The 26,360-nt window shown below is 36.9% G+C and overlaps 2 protein-coding genes across 2 annotated transcripts in view; both read left to right on the forward strand.

Annotated features, from left to right (window-relative positions):
* Window positions 1-434: 434 nt before the first annotated feature.
* Window positions 435-8,026, forward strand: LOC128207726 (uncharacterized). Its single transcript, XM_052910837.1, has 3 exons — window positions 435-530; window positions 3,733-4,245; window positions 7,206-8,026. The coding sequence occupies exons 1-3, from the start codon at window positions 435-437 to the stop codon at window positions 7,404-7,406; spliced, it is 810 nt and encodes a 269-aa protein (XP_052766797.1). The 3' UTR covers window positions 7,407-8,026.
* Window positions 8,027-13,126: 5,100 nt separating this feature from the next.
* The window catches only part of LOC128207727 (short transient receptor potential channel 7-like), a 40,133-nt gene continuing 26,899 nt past the window's right edge, over window positions 13,127-26,360 (forward strand). Inside the window, exons 1-7 of the mRNA XM_052910838.1 lie at window positions 13,127-13,174; window positions 14,452-14,547; window positions 20,231-20,389; window positions 21,707-21,843; window positions 22,064-22,241; window positions 22,505-22,681; window positions 22,921-23,094. Of these exons, the coding sequence (XP_052766798.1) occupies window positions 13,127-13,174; window positions 14,452-14,547; window positions 20,231-20,389; window positions 21,707-21,843; window positions 22,064-22,241; window positions 22,505-22,681; window positions 22,921-23,094 (969 nt within the window). The remainder of the gene's footprint in view (window positions 13,175-14,451; window positions 14,548-20,230; window positions 20,390-21,706; window positions 21,844-22,063; window positions 22,242-22,504; window positions 22,682-22,920; window positions 23,095-26,360) is intronic.

A 26,360-nucleotide genomic window follows, 5' to 3' on the forward strand; every position in this document is an offset into this window, starting at 1 on the left:
TAAGGTGGTTGCCTTATCCTTCTATTGAATGTGTACTCGTCAGTGGCTTGTCCATCCATCCTAGCCAAGATGATGTTTCCGATGGTCCTCGCTTTGTCAACATGTACAGTAATTTGTTCATGGACCCCAGTCTAGACACTACTACGCAAGCTTAGATTTCGGACTATAAAAAAATAAATAGTATGTGTGCCCTTCATGTCACGTGCTTGTCTTGCTTCTGTCATGTGTTTGTTCTGCTCACCAGTGGTGTAGTTTACTACTGTTAGCTCGTGCATAGCATTGTTGACTTCAGCACAAGCCGGCATAGCGAGGAACCATGTTACACGCTGCTGCCCTGTCATCTCTCGCCCCCTTGTGAGGGCAAAACTAGTCTTCATACTCCTCAACCGCACCTGCTCGATGATAAGATTTACTGAGAGGCCAGCCCATAGGCGATGAATTCTTCTGACCACATGATTTCACTCTTCAAATCTCTGGTAGACATCTGGATGTTCCACCTGAAGCTTGCACATTGCTGCACAAAGATCCGAGTAGATTTCTATACACAAACATGATTATTCATACAGTAACTGTTGTGTATCAGTTAACGAAAATGTCTTTTGCCCGTTTTAAGTTTATTTTCCGAATTATTAGTTGAGTTGCCAGGTACTGTCATAATCCAAAATGACAATTTTGTGAATGCTGCAATTTAAATCTTGAAAAATTCAGGAGGTAGTTATCCTAAAGAACCATATTAGTTGCAAATTAAAATACAAATCAACCAACAATTTAAATAAATATAACAAAAAATAAGGCTACTATTAAAAATTGTATCCGAAAAGTATACGAATATAAGGACACAAAAAACAATGTGTTGTAATCTATCTTTTCAAACATAATGCAATGACAAGAGCTAGAAACATATTGTAAGAACAGTTTAAAGCATAAAATACAAAAGTTACGATGAACTTAAATTGCTGCCTATTAAGAGTGCTATGAAAAAAATAATTCTTGTGCTAATAATATTAAATAAGCCAGACAATTGTCAAAGAAGGAGCTGACCGGGAAAATAAAACCGGGACATGCACTGTACTGCACCAAATATCCAATATCTCATATTCATAAATTTCTGGAAGATTGTTGATAGTATAGGAAAATGCCATCACCGATTTCCGTTCTTTTGAATACTTTCCACCAATTGGATTCCTTAGGACGTTATACAGGACATATTTATGAAAATAAACCAGTTGAAAGAAATCTGTTGCAATTTATGTGAGGCCATTGCTTGTACTTAAGTGTGAACATGTTCTTCTCATTTTGAGGAAGAAAGGACTTTAACTACACGGCTTATAGAGGACCCTACCGAAGCTGACGACATTCAGCATACAAGGGCGTCATCAATGAATTTGTCAGTGGTATGGAACACCGAATTTCCATTTTCGGCAAGTTCTGAATGATAGTGATTTAATTATTCGACAAAATGTGCATATTCATGTATTAAATGTGTTTGAATTACTGTGACAATTTATAATTGTATATGGTACAGAAATTGCATGTATGAAATAAATATGGAATAAATGTAATAGTGAATAATTGTTTCTAAACGATAATAGTTTTATATCTATCAACTCTTTTAACCGAAAAAGGTTTAGATAAAACATGAAAATAAAACCTGAACTCAATCGAGTTTTTAAATGCTTAAAATTGAATAAAGGAGGCCACCCATTCCGCGGCCCCAATGTCAATTTTCTTTTTACGCGCCTGTTATTTCGAAAAACGTTTGTAGTTCGTCACCTTATTGCGTTGTTCCCGTTATTCAACAGTCAGCCCCCAGGTCCAGCGAATAGCGGGGACTTTGACTTTCGGTCCAGCCAATCCCGGGTAATCCCCGCCCTTCGAGGACAAACTGATGGTAAAAATCCCGCCAAATGCCCCCCGCAACCCGGGATACCTAGGTAAGGCCCCGCTATTTTCGGAACGAAAGCAAAACCAACACATTCACACGTCACTGCGCGGCCACCTGTAAGGTAAAAGCACGGCCCGTTTTCCCTGCTACCACGCATTCTCGCTTTGCTCACTTATTCAACGAACTTTAATGAACACGTGTGTACTGTTTCGTATTAAATCAAAATATTTCCATAACTTCCTGATTTAAACTGATGGTACTTTTTTCATAAACAAACATGTAAATTTACTAGCAGGAATTCTACAAGCATTTGATCGGCGAACTGAGTCATGTGATTATTCGCTACGTGACATGACTTACCGAATATTTCCGAAGTTTTACGGAAACACTGTGAAATGGGCCATGCAGGCATACTAATTAAAATTCATACATTCTGGAAAGGAGATTATCCGGAAGCAAACATTTCATCAAAAGTTTGAAAATTTTCATTAAACTTATCAGCACTGTCAACTCTCACAAACTCGCTAGTATATGCGCTTATACATGTGTCCCTAAAACAGTTCCTGTTATTTTGGAATCGAATATTCGGTACTACAAAAACATTTCACGACTACACCTACATCATGTCTGCACTATCTGTTTCTAGTTCAGGCTGTTGTATGAAACATGGTTTGCTTCATAGTTCACTTATATAGCAATTGTGTGTAGTTAGCTAAACGTCCGACTTTCATAAGATGAATGTCTTGCTTGCACGACTTTGGACATTCAAAAGATGAATGTCTTGCCTGCACGACATTGGGCATTCAAAAGATGAATGTCTTGCTTGCACGACTTTGGACATTCAAAAGATGAATGTCTTGCTTGCACGACTTTGGACATTCAAAAGATGAATGTCTTGCTTGCACGACATTGGACATTCAAAAGATGAATGTCTTGCTTGCACGACATTGGACATTCAAAATATTAATGTCTTGCTTGCACGACATTGGACATTCAAGTGATGATTGTCTTGCTTGCACGACATTGGACATTCAAAAGATGAATGTCTTTCTTGCACGACATTGGACATTCAAAAGATGAATATGTTGCTTGCACGACATTGAACATTCAAAACATGAATGGAACGGCATTGGACTTTAGACATTCAATACATGAATATCGTGTTGTCACGACATTGGCGTTCGGAAAATGAATGTCGTGTTGCAAGACATTGGACATTTAAAAAGGAGTGTCGAACTGGCACAATTTGGGATTATTTTGCACATTCAAAAAATAAATGTCTTGCTGGCATGACATTGTACTTTGAAATTGAAGGCCCTGGACGACATTTGACATTGGACATGCCAGAACGTCATTCATATTTGTACGTTTTTCATTTTCCTTATGTCGAACGGCATAGATAGGTATAGCTAACTTCACACAATTATATTGGGTGCGGTCTTAGATGTTTATATTAAATTTGCATATTGTTCATTTCAATATGTAGATCTTTTTACCTCCATTAAGAAATACATTTAATTTCATCGTCATAATATACAACTTGCCGAAGAAAGGATATTTTACAATTGGGCTTTAATTCTTTAAGTGCACAGTTTTCAGCATTCAATTTATATTTTAAAAGTTAAAAGAAGTAAGTACTTTGCGGTCGATATCAATACGTAAAAACACGCTTTTGAAAGAGTATTGAAACTGATAAGAGATATCAATTGTACATGTCCCTTATCTCATTGGGTAATATGCTCACTTGAATTGTTATCAAAACGTGTCATAGTTTATTAGGGATAAAACAAGGAAGTTTACTCGAGTCAGAAATAACAATTTGAGAAATATACAACAATGGATTATAGGATGCATTGGTGTTTATTACTCTGTGTCTTATTGTCACGGCATGTGCAGCATCGACATCATCTAGTCCAACAACAGAGCAAGTAACAACAGCTACACCAACAACAACAGCAAATGTAACAGGAACAACAACTTTTACATCAACAAATGAAAATTCAACAACATCACCAACAACAACAACACCAACAACAACACCAACAACAACAACACCAACAACAACAACAACAACGGCATCAGATCAAACAGATACAACAGCATCGACATCAACAGAAACAAAGACGTCAACACCACCATCGACAACAGCACAGGCAGTCGAAACTTCAAATGCATCAGATACTAAATCCACATCAATAACAACGACTCCTGACCTAAGTAGCACTACCACAAACATCGATGAAACGAGCACTCCAGCCGACACTGATACCACATCTGCCTCAGAAGCTACTGCGGAGCTCACTACCACAGAAAATGCAAGTCAAGGTCCAGTGGTTCAACGACAGAAGATGAAGAAACCGGTAATATAAACAATTTGTTTGTGATGTATTTGTCTTATTACTAGGTATCGAGTTTCTTTTGTTTCAACCCATTTGAAAAGAAAGTTGGATAAAAGTGACTCCAGCATAATATTGCTTAAAATCATAAGTAGATCAACATGTGTTTGTCCAATGTCCATTCAATGACATGTGTTTGTTCAATGACATGTGTTTGTCCATTTTCCATTCAATGAAATGTGTTTTTTTCAATGTCCATTCAATGACATGTGTTTATACAATGCTAATACAATGACATTTGTTTCAGTGTGTGTTTACCACGTCATTTATGCTACGTCGGAAGGCAATATTTTGCTTAAATCAAAGATAACTTTTCGCTTACTTCACCATTTTAAATGAAACAAAGGCCAGTCTATGCAGCTTAAAGAGCCCCACCTTTGTTTTGTCACCGGAGTTTGATAATGTGATTAGTTTCATCAAACACTTCGACAAACCTGTTTCCCAAACAATGTTTTGACAGTGCTCCGTCAGACGGCCGTATCGTGAAAAGGTTTGTCGAAGTGTTATAAGAAACTAAACTCTCAATCAAAATTTGGTGAAAGACCGAAGGCGGGGCTCCGTAAGCTGCATAGACTGCGCTATGTGTCATTTAAAATGGGAAAGAAAATGAAAAGTTATCATTGTTTTAAGTCTTCAATCGAAGCAAAATATTGCCTTCCGACGTAGCATTTATGACGCAATTTATCACGTGGTATACACTCACTGTGTTTGTCCAATGCCCATACATTATAATGAAACGTGTTTGTCCAATGCCCATATAACAACATGTGTTTGTCCAATGTCAATTCAATGACATGTGTTTGACCAATGCCCATATAATGACATGTGTTTGTCCAATGCCCATACATTATAATGAAACGTGTTTGTCCAATGCCCATATAATAACATGTGTTTGTCCAATGTCAATTCAATGAGATGTGTTTGACCAATGCCCATATAATGACATGTGTTTGTCCAATGTCCATTCAATGACATGTGTTTGACCAATGCCCATATAATGACATGTGTTTGTCCAATGTCCATTCAATGACAAGTGTTTGTACAATGCTAATACAATGAGATGTGTTTGACCAAAGCCCATATAATGACATGTGTTTGTCCAATGCCCAAATAATGACATGTGTTTGTCCAATGTCCATTCAATGCCATGTGTTTGCCCAATGTCCATTCAATGACATATGTTTGTACAATGCTAATACAATGACACGTGTTTGACCAATGCCCATATAATGACATGTGTTTGTCCAATGCCCATATAATGGCATGTGTTTGTCCAATGTCCATACAATGCCATGTGTTTGTCCAATGTCCATTCAATGGCATTTGTTTGACCAATGCCCATATAATGACATGTGTTTGCCGAATGTCCATTGAATGACATGTGTTTGTCCAATGCCCATACAATGACATGTGTTTGACCAATGCCCATACAATGACATATGTTTGTCCAATGTCCATTGAATGACATGTGTTTGTACAATGCTAATACAATGACATGTGTTTGTCCAATGTCCATTCAATGACATGTGTTTGTCCAATGTCCATTCAATGACATGTGTCTGTCCAATGTCCATTCAATGACATGTGTTTGACCAATGTCCATTCAATGACATGTGTTTGTACAATGCTAATACAATGACGTGTGTTTGTACAAAGTCCATTCAATGACATGTGTTTGTACTATGTTAATACAATGCCATGTGTTTAACCAATGTCCATTCAAGGACATGTGTTTGTACAATGCTAATACAATGCCATGTGTTTGACCAATGCTCAGACGATGGGTTGTGTTTAATTAATGCCCAATCACGGTTTTTGGTCTCGCTCTTTACAATAATCAATACGATCTTGTAACAATGACATGTACCAATGCGTTTCAATTTCTTAAATATCCACTGCTCGAAGAGTGAAAACTCGGCTGCTTATAAAAAGCTTTAAATGTTTATGGTTATTTAATGTACGTTCATTTATTATCAGCACAGTAGTTCATCATGATACTTAAATTTAAATAATCTGTCCTTTGCAAAACTTTATAGGCTCTAGATATTATAGAAATTATTAATCAAAAGAAATCGGAAGTGACGTCTTGTTCCTCGTAAATTATCTGGCATTACGTGTGCCAGATTAAAATACCTTTCGAGTGTACAAGAAAGCCATGTAAGATGATCAGGTTTGAAAAAAAAATGAAAAAAGAACAAACACAAATAACAATGTTTTAGAACAGATCATACGGTTTACGCATGACGATTACCGATGATACTCGTTATCTTTCGACTGTTCTCAATAAATTATTTCATGCCAGTGAAAATTATTTATTCTACTTTCGGAGCGATGTTTTTGTACATAATGACTTCTATTTTTACAAACAAAAGTGGATGTAGTTAAGATCAAGCGAGTACTTTATATGTATACTTAAGTGTATTTTGTTTTCATTTATGTTAAACGAGGTTCTTATTCAAATTTTCGTTTTAAGTTCATATCGTCTGAGAATAACAATTGCCCCAACTGGAGCAAAAGCATTAGCCATTATTCCACCCAAGGTCGATGAATGTACATCAAAACTACCAGTTGCACAAACAAAGAATAGGGACATAATAGGAAAATACCCCACTGTCTACCCTTAATATGCCTAGTATGCACTCAATGTTTGTGTCGGACGGACCGACAGATGAACAGAGGGACGCATAGATATGTCACTCCCCCTCTTTCACTGTGGCAAACAATTTGTGAGAAATTAACGTATTGAGTATGCTTAAAGGGTATATGGTGAAATAGAATAAATGGGGGGTAATACATTTCAAATGCACTGTTTTTGAGTGCAAAATTCGTGTCCCGTGGCCCTACCCTTGGGCTATGAAATTAACCTTTTTTGAATACTTCATTGTTTGATGAAGGCTTCTATCACACTGCTGTCTTTATTCTAGTATGAGGGTATCGAAGCTGTGGCCGGTGTCAGCATATCACTGATTTGCTTGGTTATGATCGGATTGGCCGTGTTCACAGCGCGCCTCGAAGCCGGGACTGCAAAGATGGTTGACAGCAAGACTGCCACCAAAACCAAGAACAACACGGTCCCAAAACAGACTTTTCAGAAAATGGACGAACAATCTGCTGCGAAGCTATGAGTTATTATGATATTAAGTAATAAGATCTGTGTGTGTCTGTCTGTGTTTATTGCACTTTGAACAATTTATTTAATACAACTGTAAAACAGTTTGTGATTTTGTGATGTTGCTGTAAAAAGATGTCATTATTATATCCTTAGGTTCTTGTTTAATATCTGAAAGACATGTTGAATCGCATTTGCTTTTGCTAAAACAGTTTGAACAATAAAATAAATGTTAAATAAACAGTATGATGATATTACGATTATTTATTCATGTATATGGGTATGATATTTGAAACAAGTTTTATGTTAAAGAATGGAGTTTGTATGACAACCTAGCACTTGTAATATGATCGTTTAGTACATTTGGCCTCTAAATTACATGTTATACCAGTTGTTGCATTCGCTTTAAGCTGGTTAAATGACTCTGGTATGGCTGAAACCCAACAACTTGATGCGGAACCCACCTTAGTTACCTGTATATAAACTACTTGCCTAGGTTCCAATCAGTGTATCAGGAGACATATTTCAAGGTGCGTTATTTAAACATAATACCACACAATCGAATGCACTTATCTTATCACTGATTTGTAATGGCATGTTTGAACATTGTGATAGCAATAAATATTGTTACGAGTAGCAGTCTTTATCAGTTATAACCTGTAATCGTAACAATGATTTACTTGTATACGTAGCAAAGGCTTTTTGTACAATGTACATGGATTACTTAACGTGTAGAAGGAAGTAGTTAACACGTGCACATGCACGTACAGTTTATGTTTCTCAACATTTCTTAATATGACGATGACAAAACTAACAGCCACACGTATGCCATGAGAACACGACTGGCGAAACAGAGACAATGAATTAAAAAAAATGCCATTTATATCCCTACTTATGTTTTAATCTTGATTCCATTCAACAAAATACATCACATAAATATCGGCTAATCAAATAGTTGAACTTTCATGTGCATAATCGTTTATATTGCCATGCGCCCTGTCTTTTACATGAAAAGACAGAAACTGATTCAAGTGAATTTTAATATCAGTAATATATATATATAATGACATATCATTACCACCGACCGGATACGGCAAAATATCACTGCTATTAAAAATAAACCATCATACAATCAAACACTCTTCAATTTAAATATCTCAGAAATGAAGCCACAATGAAGGGACAATGTATTCTCTCCAGACCAGGCTCCTGGTTCGGTTCTATGCGGTCCTCTTGTAGCGGCTCGTGCGGAACTCAAATACTGTACATATTGAACGTCGCCTTCATTAATTGGGCTGCGGGTTTCGTCGTCCTAATACGTCTATCTACACCGTTGACGATTCCACTACAGTCTCGACCAGACATTTGGAAAGGAGCAATGAATGAGGTGGCGTAGTACTTGGTGTACTAATTCAATCTAGGCAAAACTTGTTTGTACAACATCCCACTGCAGAGATGCATACATTTCGTTTGGTTCTTCAATGATGCTTATCGGGGGATATCAAATTTCGATTTTACTTGTTTGTTAAGAATTTGTGATGTTTTGGTCCTAGTGCTTAGAAACAATAACTATTGTAACCATGACCAAGAAGTACAACAAGTGATACACATAGACTGAGTATCGTGTCAAAACTGGAGCCTTAAAAGCGTAAAGGTAGATTCATAGCTGACTAAAATATTGATTCACAATTTATATTGACAGTGAAAAACAAGATTATACAATCAACTCAGGGAACATCAGGGGACTTTAAATTAAACGTTTAATGGATCATATCGTCAGTGCAGCGTGTATTAAACTTATACAATTTTAATGAGGGGAACGTGGATTCAACACAAATACCAACAGAAAACAGTCATAACGCTCCCAACAGGAACAGTGCCATAACGCATTCCTAAAATACACTCCTAAACCTTATATGAATCGAATACCGTTCGCTAGTGACTGTTGCACATATTGATTAGTGAAACTTTTATTGAAACGATTTATGCTCATTTTTCAAGGGGTATTGGGGCGAATGAGTTGGTTGCGGAGCGAAAACATGGGAGGGAGTGTGATAGTATGACTGCCTACTCAATTTCATCGCATCCTTATGACATGTTATAAACACTTTCATGGAAGGTTCCATGTTAGCCGCCATATGCACGCCTCCATTACTGCGTGGGCAATATATGTATCTCCATTGCTGCCAATGAACAGGCCCAATCAAACCGAGCTTGCAATGTTGTCATAATCGTGCTCGGTGGCTTTCAAAGTCCCCTTGTCATCTATTTTAATGTATGTCTTGTTAAACGTTGTCGTTGCGACGAGAAAGCATTCCAACATTATTTTTTCTTCATGTATTAGTCTTGTGTTTTTTTAAATGGGGGTCTTTAATGGCCGAAAGCAAAAGAGGCTATTTCTTATCATCAGAAAAGAACTTAATCATCATTCTATTCATCATTTAAAATACCAAGACAGAAAACAATTTTTTCAAAAAGCGTGTCAAACTTAAGCTTCCAGCCGCAAGAAACACATGTCAAATAAGATCACGAAAATAATACTCAAATAGCAAAAACAGTAGATTGGACACCCACGAAGGTAACTTATAACAATCCGGTCCACTGATCAACACTATGTACAGTAAGGCCAGAGTTTTTTTATTTTTCGTTTTACGGGAAATTTTTCAAAAATAAGCGCCAGGAGGAGGGAATAAAGTTAAGAAAAAGATGTTTGAAAATGAGCGTCGAGAAAAAAAAATAAGATGGATATTTCTTATTTTTTATTTTTTTCGGAAACATTTAAAGATTGTATGTTTTGAAGTTGTGCAAACTTGTTTCGTACTCCATACTGCCTGTTGTATAATATATCTGTATAATAAAGTCAAAACAAGATGTCATTTTCACAAGAAGCCACAATAATGCACCAGTCAATTGTAACCAGCCCCCCACCCAGGTCTGGAGAATAGCGGGGACTTTGACTTTCAGTCCAGCCAATCCTTGGTAAAACCCCGCCCTGCGGAGACAAACTACTGGTCAAATCCCCGCCAAATTCCCCTGCACCCCGAGGTATTTTTTTCTGTTTGGGTTTTTAAATATGGAGTTTAAAACCTTAAATGCTTATACAGGAGATAACTTTAACACTATTCTCCAATGATGAAAATGGCATTCTTATATAAAGCCTAATAAAAATAAATTAAAAAGCCTACCTACCTTACCTACTTTTGAAAAGGATGTAACCCTAACCAAACAATTTTTAGGCCCTGGCAAAACATAATGCATCTGGCACATTGTTTGTGTCTAAAATGTTGATTAATATCATTTTGGGTACATACATTGAGATAAACAACACATCTGAAGAAATTTAATGTCATTGATATACAAGAAAAGAAACAAGGTATGTAACTCAACTTACCAGACTTCACCGTAGAGTCAATTTGTTTTAGTTTCTTAATCAACATACAAACAATCCATTTTAAAATGAGTGACATGAAAAGAGGAGCCAATGCCCATTAAACTGGTATGCGATATGTTGGTATAACTTTCAAGTTTTATTTTCATCATGGCATATAATATTCATGTGATATCACAAAACAATGAAACATATTTCAGTTAACATCATAAGCAAGAAGGTTACACACCACCATTGTCATTTTCTCTATAATTCAATGTGAAATGATTATTTTTAGACAACATTTAAAGGCATTTCGAGCGAATGCAGACTATGATAAACATATATATTCTTAAAGTACAAGCTTTAAATTACCTTTTAAGCCAATTTAAAAGGTGGGTCAAGTTATTCCTAAGAAAAATATCTCCACTTGAAAAACAAACTCTAAAAATTGCACAGTCCGCCATGACAGTTCTACCAAAATGACCTTTCAACTATAGGGCAGCAGTTTATGCTTAAGTCTCTATTCTAAATGATAAATCAAGCAATAATAGAAACTCAAGGTATAAAAGTTTCAGGAATAATGATATTTTTGATTTACAGTGTATTGAGCATGTGAAAACATGTCTATCAGTCATTGAAACATTATTTTTCTATTGAGAATTTTCCACACAACGGAAGTACATATGACGCAATGGTGACGTCATACCAAAAGCGCCGGCTTTCGCCATCTTTTGTGCGCGATAATTTTTGTTGTTGTGAAATTAGCAATAGGATAAAAAAAAAAACACTAAATTTTATTTTCTATCGGAGATCGAAGAAACGGGCGGCGAAAAAATAAAAATAAAGTTAGGAATTTGAATCTTTTTCTTCTTTGGGTTTTGCAATATTTAGGAACCGCGCTCCCGAAAAACAAAAAAATAAAAAAAACTCTGGCCTAAAGGGGAACCTTACTCCTAACGGAGTACATTCCCTCCAAACGAATGTGTTGATCAGTGGACCGGAGACTGTACTGAAAAATTTTGGAATACATGTTTTTGTTGCAACTTTCGTTTGCGTTTGCGTTCTTGGCATATTTTTTGTACTCAAAACTTTTCGATCAAATCGAATATGTCCGACTTTAGCCAATTTAGACCTTTCGAGATTTTGACATTTTCAAGCTGCTGTTATGCATAGTTTTTTATGCTAGATTGTTGGTAGGAGTGACCCCTTTGATAAATCTTAGGAAAATATTTGTTTAGGTTAAATGCCACTAAATATAGTTCATGTTATATGACACCAAAGCAGGAGCTCATATCTATCAAATGACTGTGGAAACAATGTGCATATTTGAAGTTCATACTGCTTTCTCATACACTCTTCAAGACCTTGTTCACAAATTGATCGCCATTTATCTATTTGAACATATTTCTTTTTTACTAAACCTTGCAGACGTGGGTTCAGGATTTGACGTTAGAGTGTGCGTAGCTTAATGGCGTAACCTTTGACTTGTCCTCCTCCTTGTGAAGCAAACTTGATTTGGTTTAAGTGATGGCAGGGTTTTTTTTTTTGAAAGGTTAACTTGGACGATTTAAGGGGGGTTGGGATGGGAAAATGGGTCGCGCCGAGTGCCTAGGTTTTCCACAATAAACAAACAGCCAACAGGCATCTACTCTTTCTGCAGACGTTTTAACTGAACAGCTAACTGTGTTAATAATGACCCTTAAATAGCTTTAGCTATTGTAGAAAAAAAACTTTCCAAAAAAAGAAAAGAAATAAAATCGACCTGAATCGAAGTTTTCAGTGTTTACTTGAGACTTGCGCATCTTGCAATTCATTGGTGTCAATCGTCTTATTGATAGCGGTATTTAGTAAATCGTTTGAATAAGTATATCGTTATGGGATCAACTAACATTATCGTTCTCAAATCATCGAACATCGAAAATATTTCAAATGTTTTTTTGCTCATAAATCTCAAAACCAAGGCGAACGCGGACGCTTAACAAGTTTACAACAAGGAAAGGCCTTAGCGAACATATTCAGCTGGAAGAAATATCATGTGCCTCTGAAATTGCTTGGAAAACCAATACTACTTACCCATAACGTAAACAAAACTTTACGATAGTAATCCATATCAAAAGGAGAAGAAACCTCAGCACGGTATGAAATTTGATGATGCTGTAATATAGCAACAGTGATATCTGGGAAACAATTATTTTCTAATACATAAAAAGGACTTGGAAACACGTTGAGAAAAATTATTGGTGTTTTCTAGGAGACCTTAACGCAGATATTATATACACATTATTGGTTGAAGTAGTTCTCATATGATGACAGGGAAAGAGAGAGCGGATATGGTGTAAATAGGTGGTTTGGAGACCTTCAAGAAAATGCCATACTCCAACGTCAAAAAACAAGAGGCTATCGCAGAGCTGGAGGTTAGTGTGAACCATCAGTGTTTAATCAGTTTCTAATAAATGTACATTATTATCAATTATTTTGTTTTCTTTAATTATTGGTATCGTCGGATACTCTGTTACATCAAGGAATGTATTAAACAGGATTATGTACCGGGATTTATACAAGTATGAATGTATTTCAAACGTTATTTTATTCATGAAATAGTAACACTAATTTCAATATAATTATTTGTCAAACACAACTGAAACCTTTTAAGTGACACATTCCTTCCGACGCATTATTTGGTCCTAAGAAAGAGCAAAGACGTGTACTATTAAAGGCACTAGTTCACGGTTTGGAAAATGCACTTTTTACGATTTTGTTTAAAATACAAACTAACGTGTGTCAAATTATCAGGAGCGTTAAAACTAAGATACTGTCAGTTGGAATCATTCAACAAATGTTAATATATGCTCATACGTTGTCTTTAAAGTCCATGACTTCAAAACTGTTACTTACGCAACCCATGAAAAGGATGTAGCGTGATTGATTGATTGATATTATCACGTAATGCTTTCAATTATTTTAATAAAATTTCCAGAATATGATAGGTATAAGTCCCTGTGACCGAGACGATATCATATTAGTTTACCTTTTTTTAGTTCGATTCCGTCAACAAAACAGATTTCTGCGTTATCCTTTTATTTTATTTTTACGCAATTTCAGTCAAGGATTAGAATAATAATAAAATACCGGTAAAATGTTTGGTCTAAAACATGAGCGAGTTCCTTTAAAGGTGAATATCTGCATTTATCATCTTACTATGGTGCGTGTTTGCAATTCTAGATGCAACGCAATTTTGAAATTAAATATCAAACTCCAATCATTGTTCAATAAAAGTATTCCGTCGATGAAAAAGAAAAACTGAGAAAAAAGGCGCAGTGTTGCATCTCAGGGGTGAACCATATCAAGAAACATCAAAGTACGCGTTTATAATAAAAAAAAATTCTTAAAACTACCAGTTAAATAATTAATTTCAGAAAAAGTGTCACGGATAGAATAGTAAACTCTACGTGAGTTAGCGACGTCTTACTGACCATCCACAGCGTAAAATGATTAAAATACATTTGATAATGTTTGAATCGAAATATTCGAATGAAAATGTATTTTCAAATAAACTTTGTCCGGAATGACGATTTGTTTCGAAATTTATTTCGATGAATTCTACCTAGACTAATATGCTTTGAAAAACAGTCGTATGATACACTCGTCAATAAAACATCACGTATGTGTATGCTTTTATTTTTTGTGGCAGAGCATGTCCTCGGCAGCGAAGACAAAGATGTGGCGTCGGTCGAACTCCCGGAAGTCGCTTTTGTCCACTCGAGCGAGCAGTACGGACTCTACCATGGTGCAGTATTTCGTGGTTATACAGATATAGATGTTGTAAAGAGTACTCCCTTATTTGACACAAACGACTATAATAACCTTATATAACTGTTGTTGTAACATTCGTTCACAGGTTCCCGCAACATTAACAAAGGTAAGGAAAATATTTGTTAACTTCCGTTTTTGAAATGATCGGAACATAATGCAATGAAACTACAGGGACGAGCCCAATAGTCGAACATTTAATTCCTGATTAAAAATCTGACCCGAGGGCCTGTGTTGCGAGGTAGCGAGGCTCGCCGAGTTACCGGCTACTTAGCGTGCCCGAGGGTCGGATTCTTCTATCCGGAACGGACACACATGTATTTTTTCTATCATACCTTAAATTACATTTTTGTGAAGAAATACATAGAAAAGCGCATTTTTGTGCATTTCACCAAAAAGCGCGTAAGATGATGTTTACTAGCGTCATGAGGAGTAGTTTATTTTATTTACTACAAACATCAATAATCTCCTCGATATCACGTCTTTTAAGGGTTATTTTGTTCTGTTTTGAAGGTATATTTTAGTAGTTAATGTTAATGAAATTCATCTATTGTAATATCATAATTACGCCAAACTCTCACATCCACCTCATTGGTACGCCACTCTCACACATCCACCTCATTTGTACGCCAAACTCTCACATCCACCTTATTGGTACGCCACACTCACACAATCCACCTAATTGATACGCCACACTCACACACATACCCCTCATTGATACGCCACACTCACACACACCCACCTCATTGGTACGCCACACTCACACATCCACCTCATTGGTACGCCAAACACACACACATTCACCTTATTGGTACGCCACACTCACACACATCCACCTCATTGGTACGCCACACTCACACATTCACCTCATTGATACGCCAAACACACACACATTCACCTTATTGGTACGGCACACTCACACATACACCTCTTTGGTACGCCACACTCAAACATCCATCTCATTGATACGCCAAACACACACATTCACCTTATTGGTACGGCACACTCCCACATACACCTCATTGGTACGCCAAACTCACACATACACCTCATTGGTACGCCATTCTCGCACATCCACCTCATTGATACGCCAAACACACACATATTCACCTTATTGGTACGCCAAACTCACACATACACCTCATTGGTACGCAACACTCACATATCCACCTCATTGATAAGCCAAACACACACACATTCACCTTATTGGTACGGCACACTCACACATACACCTCATTGATACCCCACACTCACACACATCCACCTCATTGGTACGCCAAACTCACATATACACCTCATTGGTACGCCACACTCACACATCCACCTCATTGATACGCCAAACACACACACATTCACCTTATTGGTACGCCACACTCACACATACACCTCAGTAGTGCGCCAAACTCACACATCCACCTCATTGGTACGCCACACTCACACATACAACTCATTGGTACGCAACACTCACACATACACCTCATTGGTACGCCACCCTCACACACATCCACCTCATTGATACGCCACACTCACACACATACACCACATTGATACGCCACACTCACACATCCATCTCATTGGTACGCCAAACTCTCACATCCACCTCATTGGTACGCCACACAAACTCTCCCATCCACCTCATTGGTAAGCCACATTCACACATCCACCTCATTGGTAAGCCACACTCACACATTCACCTCATTGGTACGCCACACTCACACATCCACCTCATTGGTACGCCAAACTCTCACATCCACCTCATTGGTACGCCACAATCACACATCCGCCTCATTTGTACGCCAAACTCTCACATCCACCTCATTGGTACGCCACACTCACACACATCCACCTCATTGATACGCAACTCTCACACACATACACCTCATTGATACGCCACACTCACACACATCCACCTCATTGGTACGCCACACTCACACACATCCACCTCATTGGTACGCCAAACTCTCACATCCACCTCATTGGTACGCCAAACTCTCACATCCACCTCATTGATACGCCACACTCACACACATACACCTCATTGATACGCCACACTCACACACATACACCTCAATGGTACGCCACACTCACACATCTTCCTCATTGGTACGCCAAACTCTTACATCCACCTCATTGGTACGCCACACTCACACACATCCACCTCATTGATACGCCACACTCACACACATACACCTCATTGGTACTCCACACTCACACATCCACCTCATTGGTACGCAACACTCACACATCCACCTCATTGGTACGCCACACTCACACATCCACCTCATTGATGCGCCAAACTCACACATCCACCTCGTTGGTACGCCACACTCACACATACACCTCTTTGGTACGCCACACTCAAACATCCACCTCATTGATACGCCAAACACACACACATTCACCTTATTGGTACGGCACACTCACACATACACCTCATTGGTACGCCACACTCACACATCCACCTCATTGATACGCCAAACACACACACATTCACCTTATTGGTACGGCACACTCACACATACACCTTATTAGTGCGCCACTCTCACACTTCCACCTCATTGGTACGCCACACTCACACATACAACTCATTGGTACGCCAAACTCACACACATCCACCTCATTGGTACGCCAAACTCACACACATCCACCTCATTGATACGTCAAACTCACACACATACAACTCATTGGTACGCCAAACTCACACACATACACATATTTGGTACGCTAAACTCTCACACATACACCTCATTGGTACGCCAAACTCACACACATACACCTCATTGGTACGCCAAACTCAAAGACATACCTCGTCCGTATGCCACACCCACACACCAACGTATTGGAACACAACACTCACATATCTACCTCGTTGGTACGCCACACCCACCTCATTGGCCCGCGACACTCTCACGTCCACCTTATTGTTATGCCTTTCTCAAACAGCCGCCTTATTAGTACGCCACACCCACACACCCAGCTCATTGACACGCGACACTCTCACATCCACCTCATTGGCCCGCGACACTCTCACATCCACCTTATTGTTATGCCTTACTGAACCAGCCGTCTAATTGGTACGCCACACTCACACATCCACTTGACTCATTTGTACGCCAAATCCATACTCCCACCTCAGTGGTGGACAGTATTCAGGAGCTATTTAAGGAGTACTTGATACTCAGGTGGGTTTGGTACACATACTCTCAACATAGTTTGACAGTAACTTGTACGCACAATTGGGTTTTAATGAAGGATTTCAGATAACCTAAAAAGATGCTGCATTTCGTTAACTGACCACGTGTACTAGTGGGGGCAATACATTGCTGATAAGCCCCTCCAGGTTAATACATTATTTAGTACAATATAGTTCAATGGTTTAGTTTACATGGTAGAACGTAATGGCAAACATCAATGATTTCGAGTTATTTAAACAAGTGGATTTATCAGATTATGCAAGGAAACTATCCTCCAGTGATTTAGCAGTATATTTGGATAAATTATCTGTTGGGACAGGAACTTTACTTGAACATAACAACATAAATGCAAGTATTTGGGAGGATGAAGTGAAACATTGACCCAAGCTAACATATCCAGATATATATTACTACTTTGTGGAAAGCTCTAGTTAGTATTCCAAGTCAGAGATGAAAGCTTTAAATCTATGGAGGCATATCAGTTACTCTGTTTGCGGACAAGTGCAGAAAGTTCTCGTTCATACATGGACAATATAGTGTACCTGAAGGCAGATGTTTTGCCTAGCCAATGGCAGGGCTCCTAAGGATATGTATTCAGCGTACCTTATTATTGAGAAGGGTGGAGAAAATGAAGGACAATTACATACATTCGATATTAAGCGGGTTACACCCTGACCATGTAACATGATATTTAATAGCACTCAAGGGAACCGTCAGGGATAGAAATAATGTTATAACACTTGTACCTTTCATGCAATAGGATCCCTAACCTTGGTATACTACTAAGTAATAGCTGAATATGAGAGCAATGTGTCAGACGACGTTATATTTCGTCTCATGTGCATAGAATATATAAAACAAACATGGTCTGCGTTCATTCTGTAAAAAAACATCCACCAAACACATTCATATTGATATAAGTATTTCTAAAAAGGAAGAACAATTTAAATGTTTGAATTGAATAAAACTCAGTGCCATAGTTACGCACGCGACGAGGAACATTTGTATGGACATTTCAAGAATTCAGTAAGTTAAACTATTGTAACCAAATGAGATTAATAACGCCCAATACCCTTTGTTTCAGATGAAGTATTTTTTTGTTTAAAAACAAAAACGTCATCTCATACTTATGATGTACATTAAGCAAATAAACGGTATGTTTAAGATTAGACTGTAACGATGACGACGCAAACACATTGGTATGTTTTTATTACATGCTTTCCCGTGTTTTATGGAGATATTTCAGTGTAATTTAATTGATATTACATTGTTTTAAACTGTTAAAATAATAATTTGATAATTTTCACGGTTTTAAAGTTTAAGCCTGCTTTGAATTCCAAATAAAACGCAAACGTCCTTAGGACTGGGACACCAATTCAATGACGTCATTTCCGAAATTAAGTTACGTTCGCATACAATTTCGAAAAAGTTTCTTAATTTCTGAAAAGCAACATTAAGGTGTATTTTTATTTCGTTTTTATGCGTATAATAAAAAAAAATCAGTGTAAGAATGCAATAGAATTCATCTCGTGAACATTAAAAGTAAATATTACGCTGAAACAAACAATAAACCTCTTTGTTTATCATATCTTACAAACCGTATTTCTTTCATATCCTTGGTCATACCATACTCGAGCTAAGATTAACTATTTTGCAATTCATCACATTCGTGTCCGATTCCTGGCCAAACAAGTACCTTTAGAACATAGCATTTTTCTTCAAATTGACATTTAGAATGTAGAGTAAAAGCATGTTATGCTTAAATCAATATTTCATTACATATTGAAAACATGCTTTACACAAAAGTTTATCACAATGTATACTCATTTTATTTTAGAGATTGTAAGTATCTACATACACAAAATAATTGCGTTGCATCAGACCATTTATCTATGTAATTACATGCTTATCGTCTTTAACCATTACTTAAAGCTGCACTCTCACAGATATACCATTTTTACAACTTTTTTATTTTTTGTCTTAGAAAGAACAAATTTTCAAAAAATCTGCAAACCAATGATATTAAATAAGATTGCTGACAAAAACAGATCGTAGATTTTCATATTTCCGTTCGAAATTTTATGTTTTATTGTCTAAACCGTTACGAACGGTTTAAGAAAAATGCATAAAACATCATTTTTTGAAATTTAAATATAAAAAAAACTGCGATCTAATTATTTGTCAGCAGTCTTATATAACTGGTTTCCATGGATTTTCTCAAAAAAATGGCTCATTCCAAGACAAAAAATAAAAAAAAATGTCAAAACGTTCAATCGGTGTGAGTGCAGCTTGAGTACTGGCAATTTCATGCGAAAGTGCGCGTCTTTAATCACGAAATCGTGTTTTTTATTTATTTTTAGCTTCATACTTTGACCATTAACACACCTTTGAAACGTGATATGCTGTCATCACTCTGATAGTACAATACATGTTAAATGATACTTCGATTTATTTTACCGTGCTTAGCAAGTGGATGTCGAGGACGAGTTTCTGCACGCGGCAGAGTTCGGTGACATCATGACGGTACGGCGTCTGATTGGCGACAACCCTGACCTGAACGCCGACTGTATCGATGTGCTGGGCCGCACCGCCCTCAGGCTTGCTGTCCGGAACGAACACCTTGAGGTAGCCAACACAAATCTAGTGTGGCATATAACTGCCGTACGATAATCTGTTAACGTTCGCGATTTGTTTCGAGTTAACCACTTAATTTTCGCGATAACTATTTAGCTATCTAGTTAATATTCGCGTTACTTTTTTGGTGAGATAAATATCATACGACTCATAACGGGCTTGAAGGTGCCCAGAACTGCTACCGATTACCTTTTTTAGCTGTTCAACATTTACAGATTATCAACTTATGGTTTGCAGTCGCAATTTAAGCTTTTGTTAACAGCTAAACTTGTTTAAACCGCGAAATTATCTAAACTAACAAATAAAAGCTCATATCTAGCCTTTACCAGGCATAGGAAAAGGGCATCACTTGTCTTGTTACAAAACACGTATTAGTGGATATCTAAAAAAAAATTGACAAATAGCTAATGAAACCATTCTTCGATTCGTTCAAGATGAAACCAGATACTGCACTGTAGGTAACATGTGCAACCTAATGACCTTACCGTGGCCTCATTATAATGAATGCTATGCCTTGATATGTACAAGTCATGTACTATATATCTGGACACCTGCTTTATTACATATCGATATAGTACAGTACATGTTAATGTGATATCAGTCGATATATACATTCTTGTCTAATCCATCGACCTTACTTAGTGATTTGTGCTTCAAACTCCCTTAATAGACATGGCCAAACGTTGACCACCTGGTCCATTTGTAACGAATCCAACAAACTTTAACATATCAATATTTATTACAGGTATTTCAATATTCATATAATTCCGGTTTGCTAAAACTGCACTCTCACAGATTGAACGTTTTGAGAACTTTTTTTAATTTGTTTTTACCTTGGAACGAGCCAATTTATATATATGAAAATGCATGAAAACCAGTCATATAAGACTGCTGACAAAAAATCAGATCGGACATATTCATAGTTTAGTTCAAAACATGATGTTTTATGCATTTTTCTTAAACCGTTATTAACGCTTTAAGCAAAAAAACATCCTTTTTGGCAGAAATATAAAAATCTGCGATCTGATCTTTTGTCAGCAGCCTCATTTTACTAGTTTGCAAATATGTGCGCAAAACTTGGTTCATTCCAAAAAAAGCCAAATCAGTAAGCCTGTGTGATTGCAGCTTTAATTCCTTACAGTATATTCCATTGAGTGCAAGTAGAATTAACAACGCATGGTCAATAAGTTCCTTTTTTAATATATACTATCAATTCATAGAAAGAAAACTGTATAAACGCATTTAAATCGAATCTGGCAAATACATGTTCTATATTCAATGTACCTGATAATCGAAATCCAATTCAAGGTAGTTGAGATTTTGTTGGAGCGCTCAAGTCGCCAGCACGTTAATGAGGCGGTTCTGCAGGCCATCAGCGCCGGCCACGTACAGATAGCTGAAAGCATCCTGAAGCATAAAAGATATTATGAGATTTGGAAGGACAGGTACGTCAAGCGTCAAGTATTACCCTGTCCCAAAGCAAATATAAAGCCGAAAGTATTTTTAAGTACACCTAGCTCTCAATGTGCGTTTGAGTTTGTATTTTAACTTTTTCTATTCCAATTAAAATGTTTCGTTCTCCATACAATGCATTCTACAATCTACAGTCTACAAAAACTTTTCTTATAATTGAAATCAAATGCTTTTATCGTAATATGTAAACAGAAAGAAATTCGGAGATGACGATCACTTCTTCAAGACACAGTTCGAGGACTCCCAATTTTCCCCCGATATCACGCCTCTCATCCTTGCAGCACAGAAGAATCAGTACGAAATTGTACAGCTGCTGCTACTGCGTGGGGAACGGATCAGGAGTCCACACAAGTTCAGCTGTCTATGTCAGGTACACCACATAGTCTCGTCTTACATCGACTAACAAAGCTAAGTGCTTAGATCATGTCAAACTGACTTGTGCACCAGCAGGATAAAGAAATTTTATTTCAAACAATATACATTGCAATACACTATTTTCTCTCGTAGTTGTCCGCTACCTAACTTATTTCGAAGGATAATCTTAATACACTTATTGTGCACTTATGACAGTATTCTGGGAAATGAGGAGATCTTTGCGAATAAACATCGACTTATTTTGTGTATTTTGTATAGGAATGCGTGAACAAACGAAAGTTTGACCAGCTACGGGCTGCTAAACACCGTCTGAATGCATACAAAGGTATGGCGAGTGACGCGTACATCTCGCTGTCCAGCAAGGATCCAATACTTACAGCCTTTCAACTCTCCAGGGAACTCACACAACTTTCCAAGGCGGAGAAGTGTTTCAAAGTATTCCAAAGTTGAAATAAGCATTGCATTGTAAAATCCAATATTGAAAAACAAAAAACCTTAATTGGTCGCTGACACATTAGTAGCAAATCATGTATTGAATGTTTGCCTCGCTTTTGAAAACAGTATTCAAACGATCTTGCTAGTACGTAACCTAGTCCACTGTCTGATCACCTCTGCATCTGAACACTACACGCCCATTTCAGTTCATCACCAAATGCTTTTTTCCATTGTTCCAGCAAGAGTATAAAGAGCTGACTCGACAGCTGAGTGAGTACGTTGTCAAATTACTAGACCGAGTGCGGACTCAGGACGAACTGGAACTCGTCCTCAACAAGACTGGCAAACCCAGCGAGGACCGCTACAGCACTCTCGCGAGGCTCAAACTTGCAGTGCAGTATAAAGAGAAAAAGGTACTAGACGTTTTTACTTTACAGCGAGTGTGATCCAAGTTATACAGCATTATTCTTATCACAATCGTACGCACCATCTTACCGGATAGTTTGGTACTTTACTTAGACGAAAACGCCGTCAAATGTGTATCTTGCTGACCATAAAAAACTACGGTATAAAACTTATCGAAAATGATAAGGTTAATTTGACAATTGTGTTCAAGTTTTAAATACTGAATGGCATGTATAACACGTTACAGCTAAAGGGAGATATGAAATAGCGAGTAGTAGTAGTAGTAGTAGTAGTAGTAGTAGTAGTAGTAGTAGTAGTAGTTTGTGTTAGTGGTTGAAGTAGTGCGGTAGTAATAGTCATTGTTGTAGTTATGGAAGTTGTATATGAATATTGGTAGTGGCGGTGGTGGTGATGGTGGTTGCAGTGGTTGAAGTTGTCGTAGTGGTCGTAGTAGTAGAAGTGGGCGTAGAGGTCGTCGTCGTCGAAGAAGTAGTAGTAGTAGTAGTAGTAGTAGTAGTAGTAGTAGTAGTAGTAGTAGTAGTAGTAGTAGTAGTAGTAGTAGTAGTAGTAGTAGTAGTAGTAGTAGTGGTAGTATTAGTAGTAGTAGTAGTAGTAGTAGTAGTAGTAGTAGTAGTAGTAGTAGTAGTAGCAGCAGCAGCAGCAGCAGCAGCAGCAGCAGCAGCAGCAGCAGCAGTAGTAGTAGTAGTAGTAGTAGTAGTTCGTTGTATTTGTAGTTATTGAAGTTGTAGGTTAGTATTGGTATTGGTAGTGGCGGTGGTGGTAGTGATTGTGGTTGTAGTGGTCGTAGTGGTAGTAGAACAAGTAGTGGTTAGAGTATATTTTGAAGAGATACATGTTGTTGGTTTTTCCCGGATGAATGCCAATTAAAAAATATTAAGCGAAAGACATAATATTCTGTCGAGTATTCTCTTGGTATTTGCATTACTTTTTCATTTCTTATTAAATGCCTGTCACCATGGTGTTGTCATGAAAGGCAAAATAGTTTCTCGAAATAAATCTAATCTCCTTCCATGATCTATCAGATAACGCTGTAAAATTAATAAAAAAAAATGTCACGATCTAAACCTTTAAAGATGAATAAAAAATATAAGACACAAAAGATGCTACTTGTTTATCGAATACACTGCGTTTGTCAATGAGAATTCAGTCCATACTCACAAATGCATCTAATTGGTACGAGAAATAGCCATTTTATTTTAAGTTTTATATTTTGCTACAGCTCTATTTATTTCATGTTTACAAAGTTGATTTATTTAAAAAGTAACGGTGTATTATAACATGAAAAAGGTCATTGTTTGAAAGTCAAACTCTGAAATAAACAAAATGTAATTAAACTGCTCTCTTTTCACTTTCAAAAAGAACTAGACGCACACAGTGCTAGGATAAAAAACAAAATCAGTGCCTTCATTTCTTATTTGACGTCAGAAGGCAACTATTTGGCGCGTTTCCCAAAATGAAATCATACTTCACTGTCAAAGTATAATTACATACAGGTGGCCGTATCGGTCAGGGGAATACAAACATTTACAAAGGAAATGCAACTTTTTCAATGTAATTATACATATAATGAAATTATATGTAGCATACTCATATTCATTAAATCGAAGTTGTGTTTGTTTGTTGGTTATACTTTATTAAATTATGTCCGTTTACATTGGGTGTTTCATGGCCAATGACTCCGCCGTGACGCCTAAATTGGGTGTAAATGTTTACCATGTCATAAGTAAAATGAGGTTGACATGCCAGCAGTGTATCGTGACCGTCCTTACTCACTGTGCATCTTCTGAATCTTTTAATATCTGGAATTGAGTGGAATTGATTCATGTCGATAAATAATTTCATGAACAAAAGTGCTTACATCAGATGGCAAAATGTCCTCTGACGGTTCTTGGATAAAAACATTACCACGGGGAGCATATAGGTAGGCAGCTAAAATAAACCACGAGGAAACCAGCCAAGGATTAGGGATGCATGGAGAAAAGTGACATAAAATTGTGTTTATTATATGTGCAAAGACTTGTTGGTCGTAGGTATAACAAATTGCATACTGACGAATTAACAACAATTTTTAATGATCATATTATCATTTTACTAACCGAAACATGGTCGAATGAACTTCATGATTACGATGTGGAAGGTGTTTCGCATAACACTCTTCACAGGACACTGAAACTCTCAAGAGCAGTCCGTGATAGTGGTGGCCTTATTGTATATATTTCGAATGCTATTCATAAACATGTCTCATTAGTTAACACTGTGAATAATTCTATGATATGGTTAAAACCCGAATCCCACTTAGTGGGTTTAAACGATGATCTATGTGTATGTCTTTGTTACAAAGTACCAACAAATAGTAATCACGAAGGTATTGCACAAACTGATTTATTTGATAATATTGTTAATGACATTATTGATTTTGATAATGATTGTGAAAATCTAAATTATATGATCTTAGGAGAATTGAATAGTAGGGTAGAAAAACTAAATGAGTTGTACAGGAATAAATTTTACAAACCATCAATCTAATGCCGGATGATTATATGGAAGATGATTTTTAGCTAGAAATACACAAGACTCAATAATAAACGAAAACGGTAGATTATTAATTAACTTTTGTAAAATAACAGGTTTACGAATAATAAATGGTAATATGGGTATTGATAAGGGTATTGGGAACTTTAATCCTACATAATTATATCGTCTTTCAATATACATGATCCAATCATTATGAGTGACCATTTTGCAATATTATTTTCATTACTAAGAGGGCTAAATAACAAACCATCGCGACACTGTTAATGAACGGGGAAGGTTAATAATGCAAACCGAAATATTGAATATTTATATAGATGGGACAATGACAAAATTGACAATTTCCAATCTGCTCTGGGAAATGTAGCTTTCATATTAAAGTTAGATACATTAACAACCAATCAGTTAAGAACAACAAATACTGAAAGCCAAAAAGAAAACTTAAATATGTTTTACGAAGAATTTGGTAGCAAATGCGACCCTCTTTTTAAGAAAAAAACAGGTCATCGGAACAAGTCGTCCATTCATAAATAATAATAAATGGTTCGAAAATGAATGCGAGGATACATGCAAAGATTTTTAAAAAAGAAAAGGCGGAAGATTACGAAATAATATTGCGATTATGAAATTGATGTTGCTAACAAATTCATATATTTAGATATAGCATTTTCTACGGGCGGTACATTTAAAAAAAAACATTGGAAGCAGTAGGAGGTCAAGC

The sequence above is a fragment of the Mya arenaria genome, chromosome 11, assembly GCF_026914265.1.
Source record: "Mya arenaria isolate MELC-2E11 chromosome 11, ASM2691426v1".
Classification (NCBI taxonomy): domain Eukaryota; kingdom Metazoa; phylum Mollusca; class Bivalvia; order Myida; family Myidae; genus Mya; species Mya arenaria.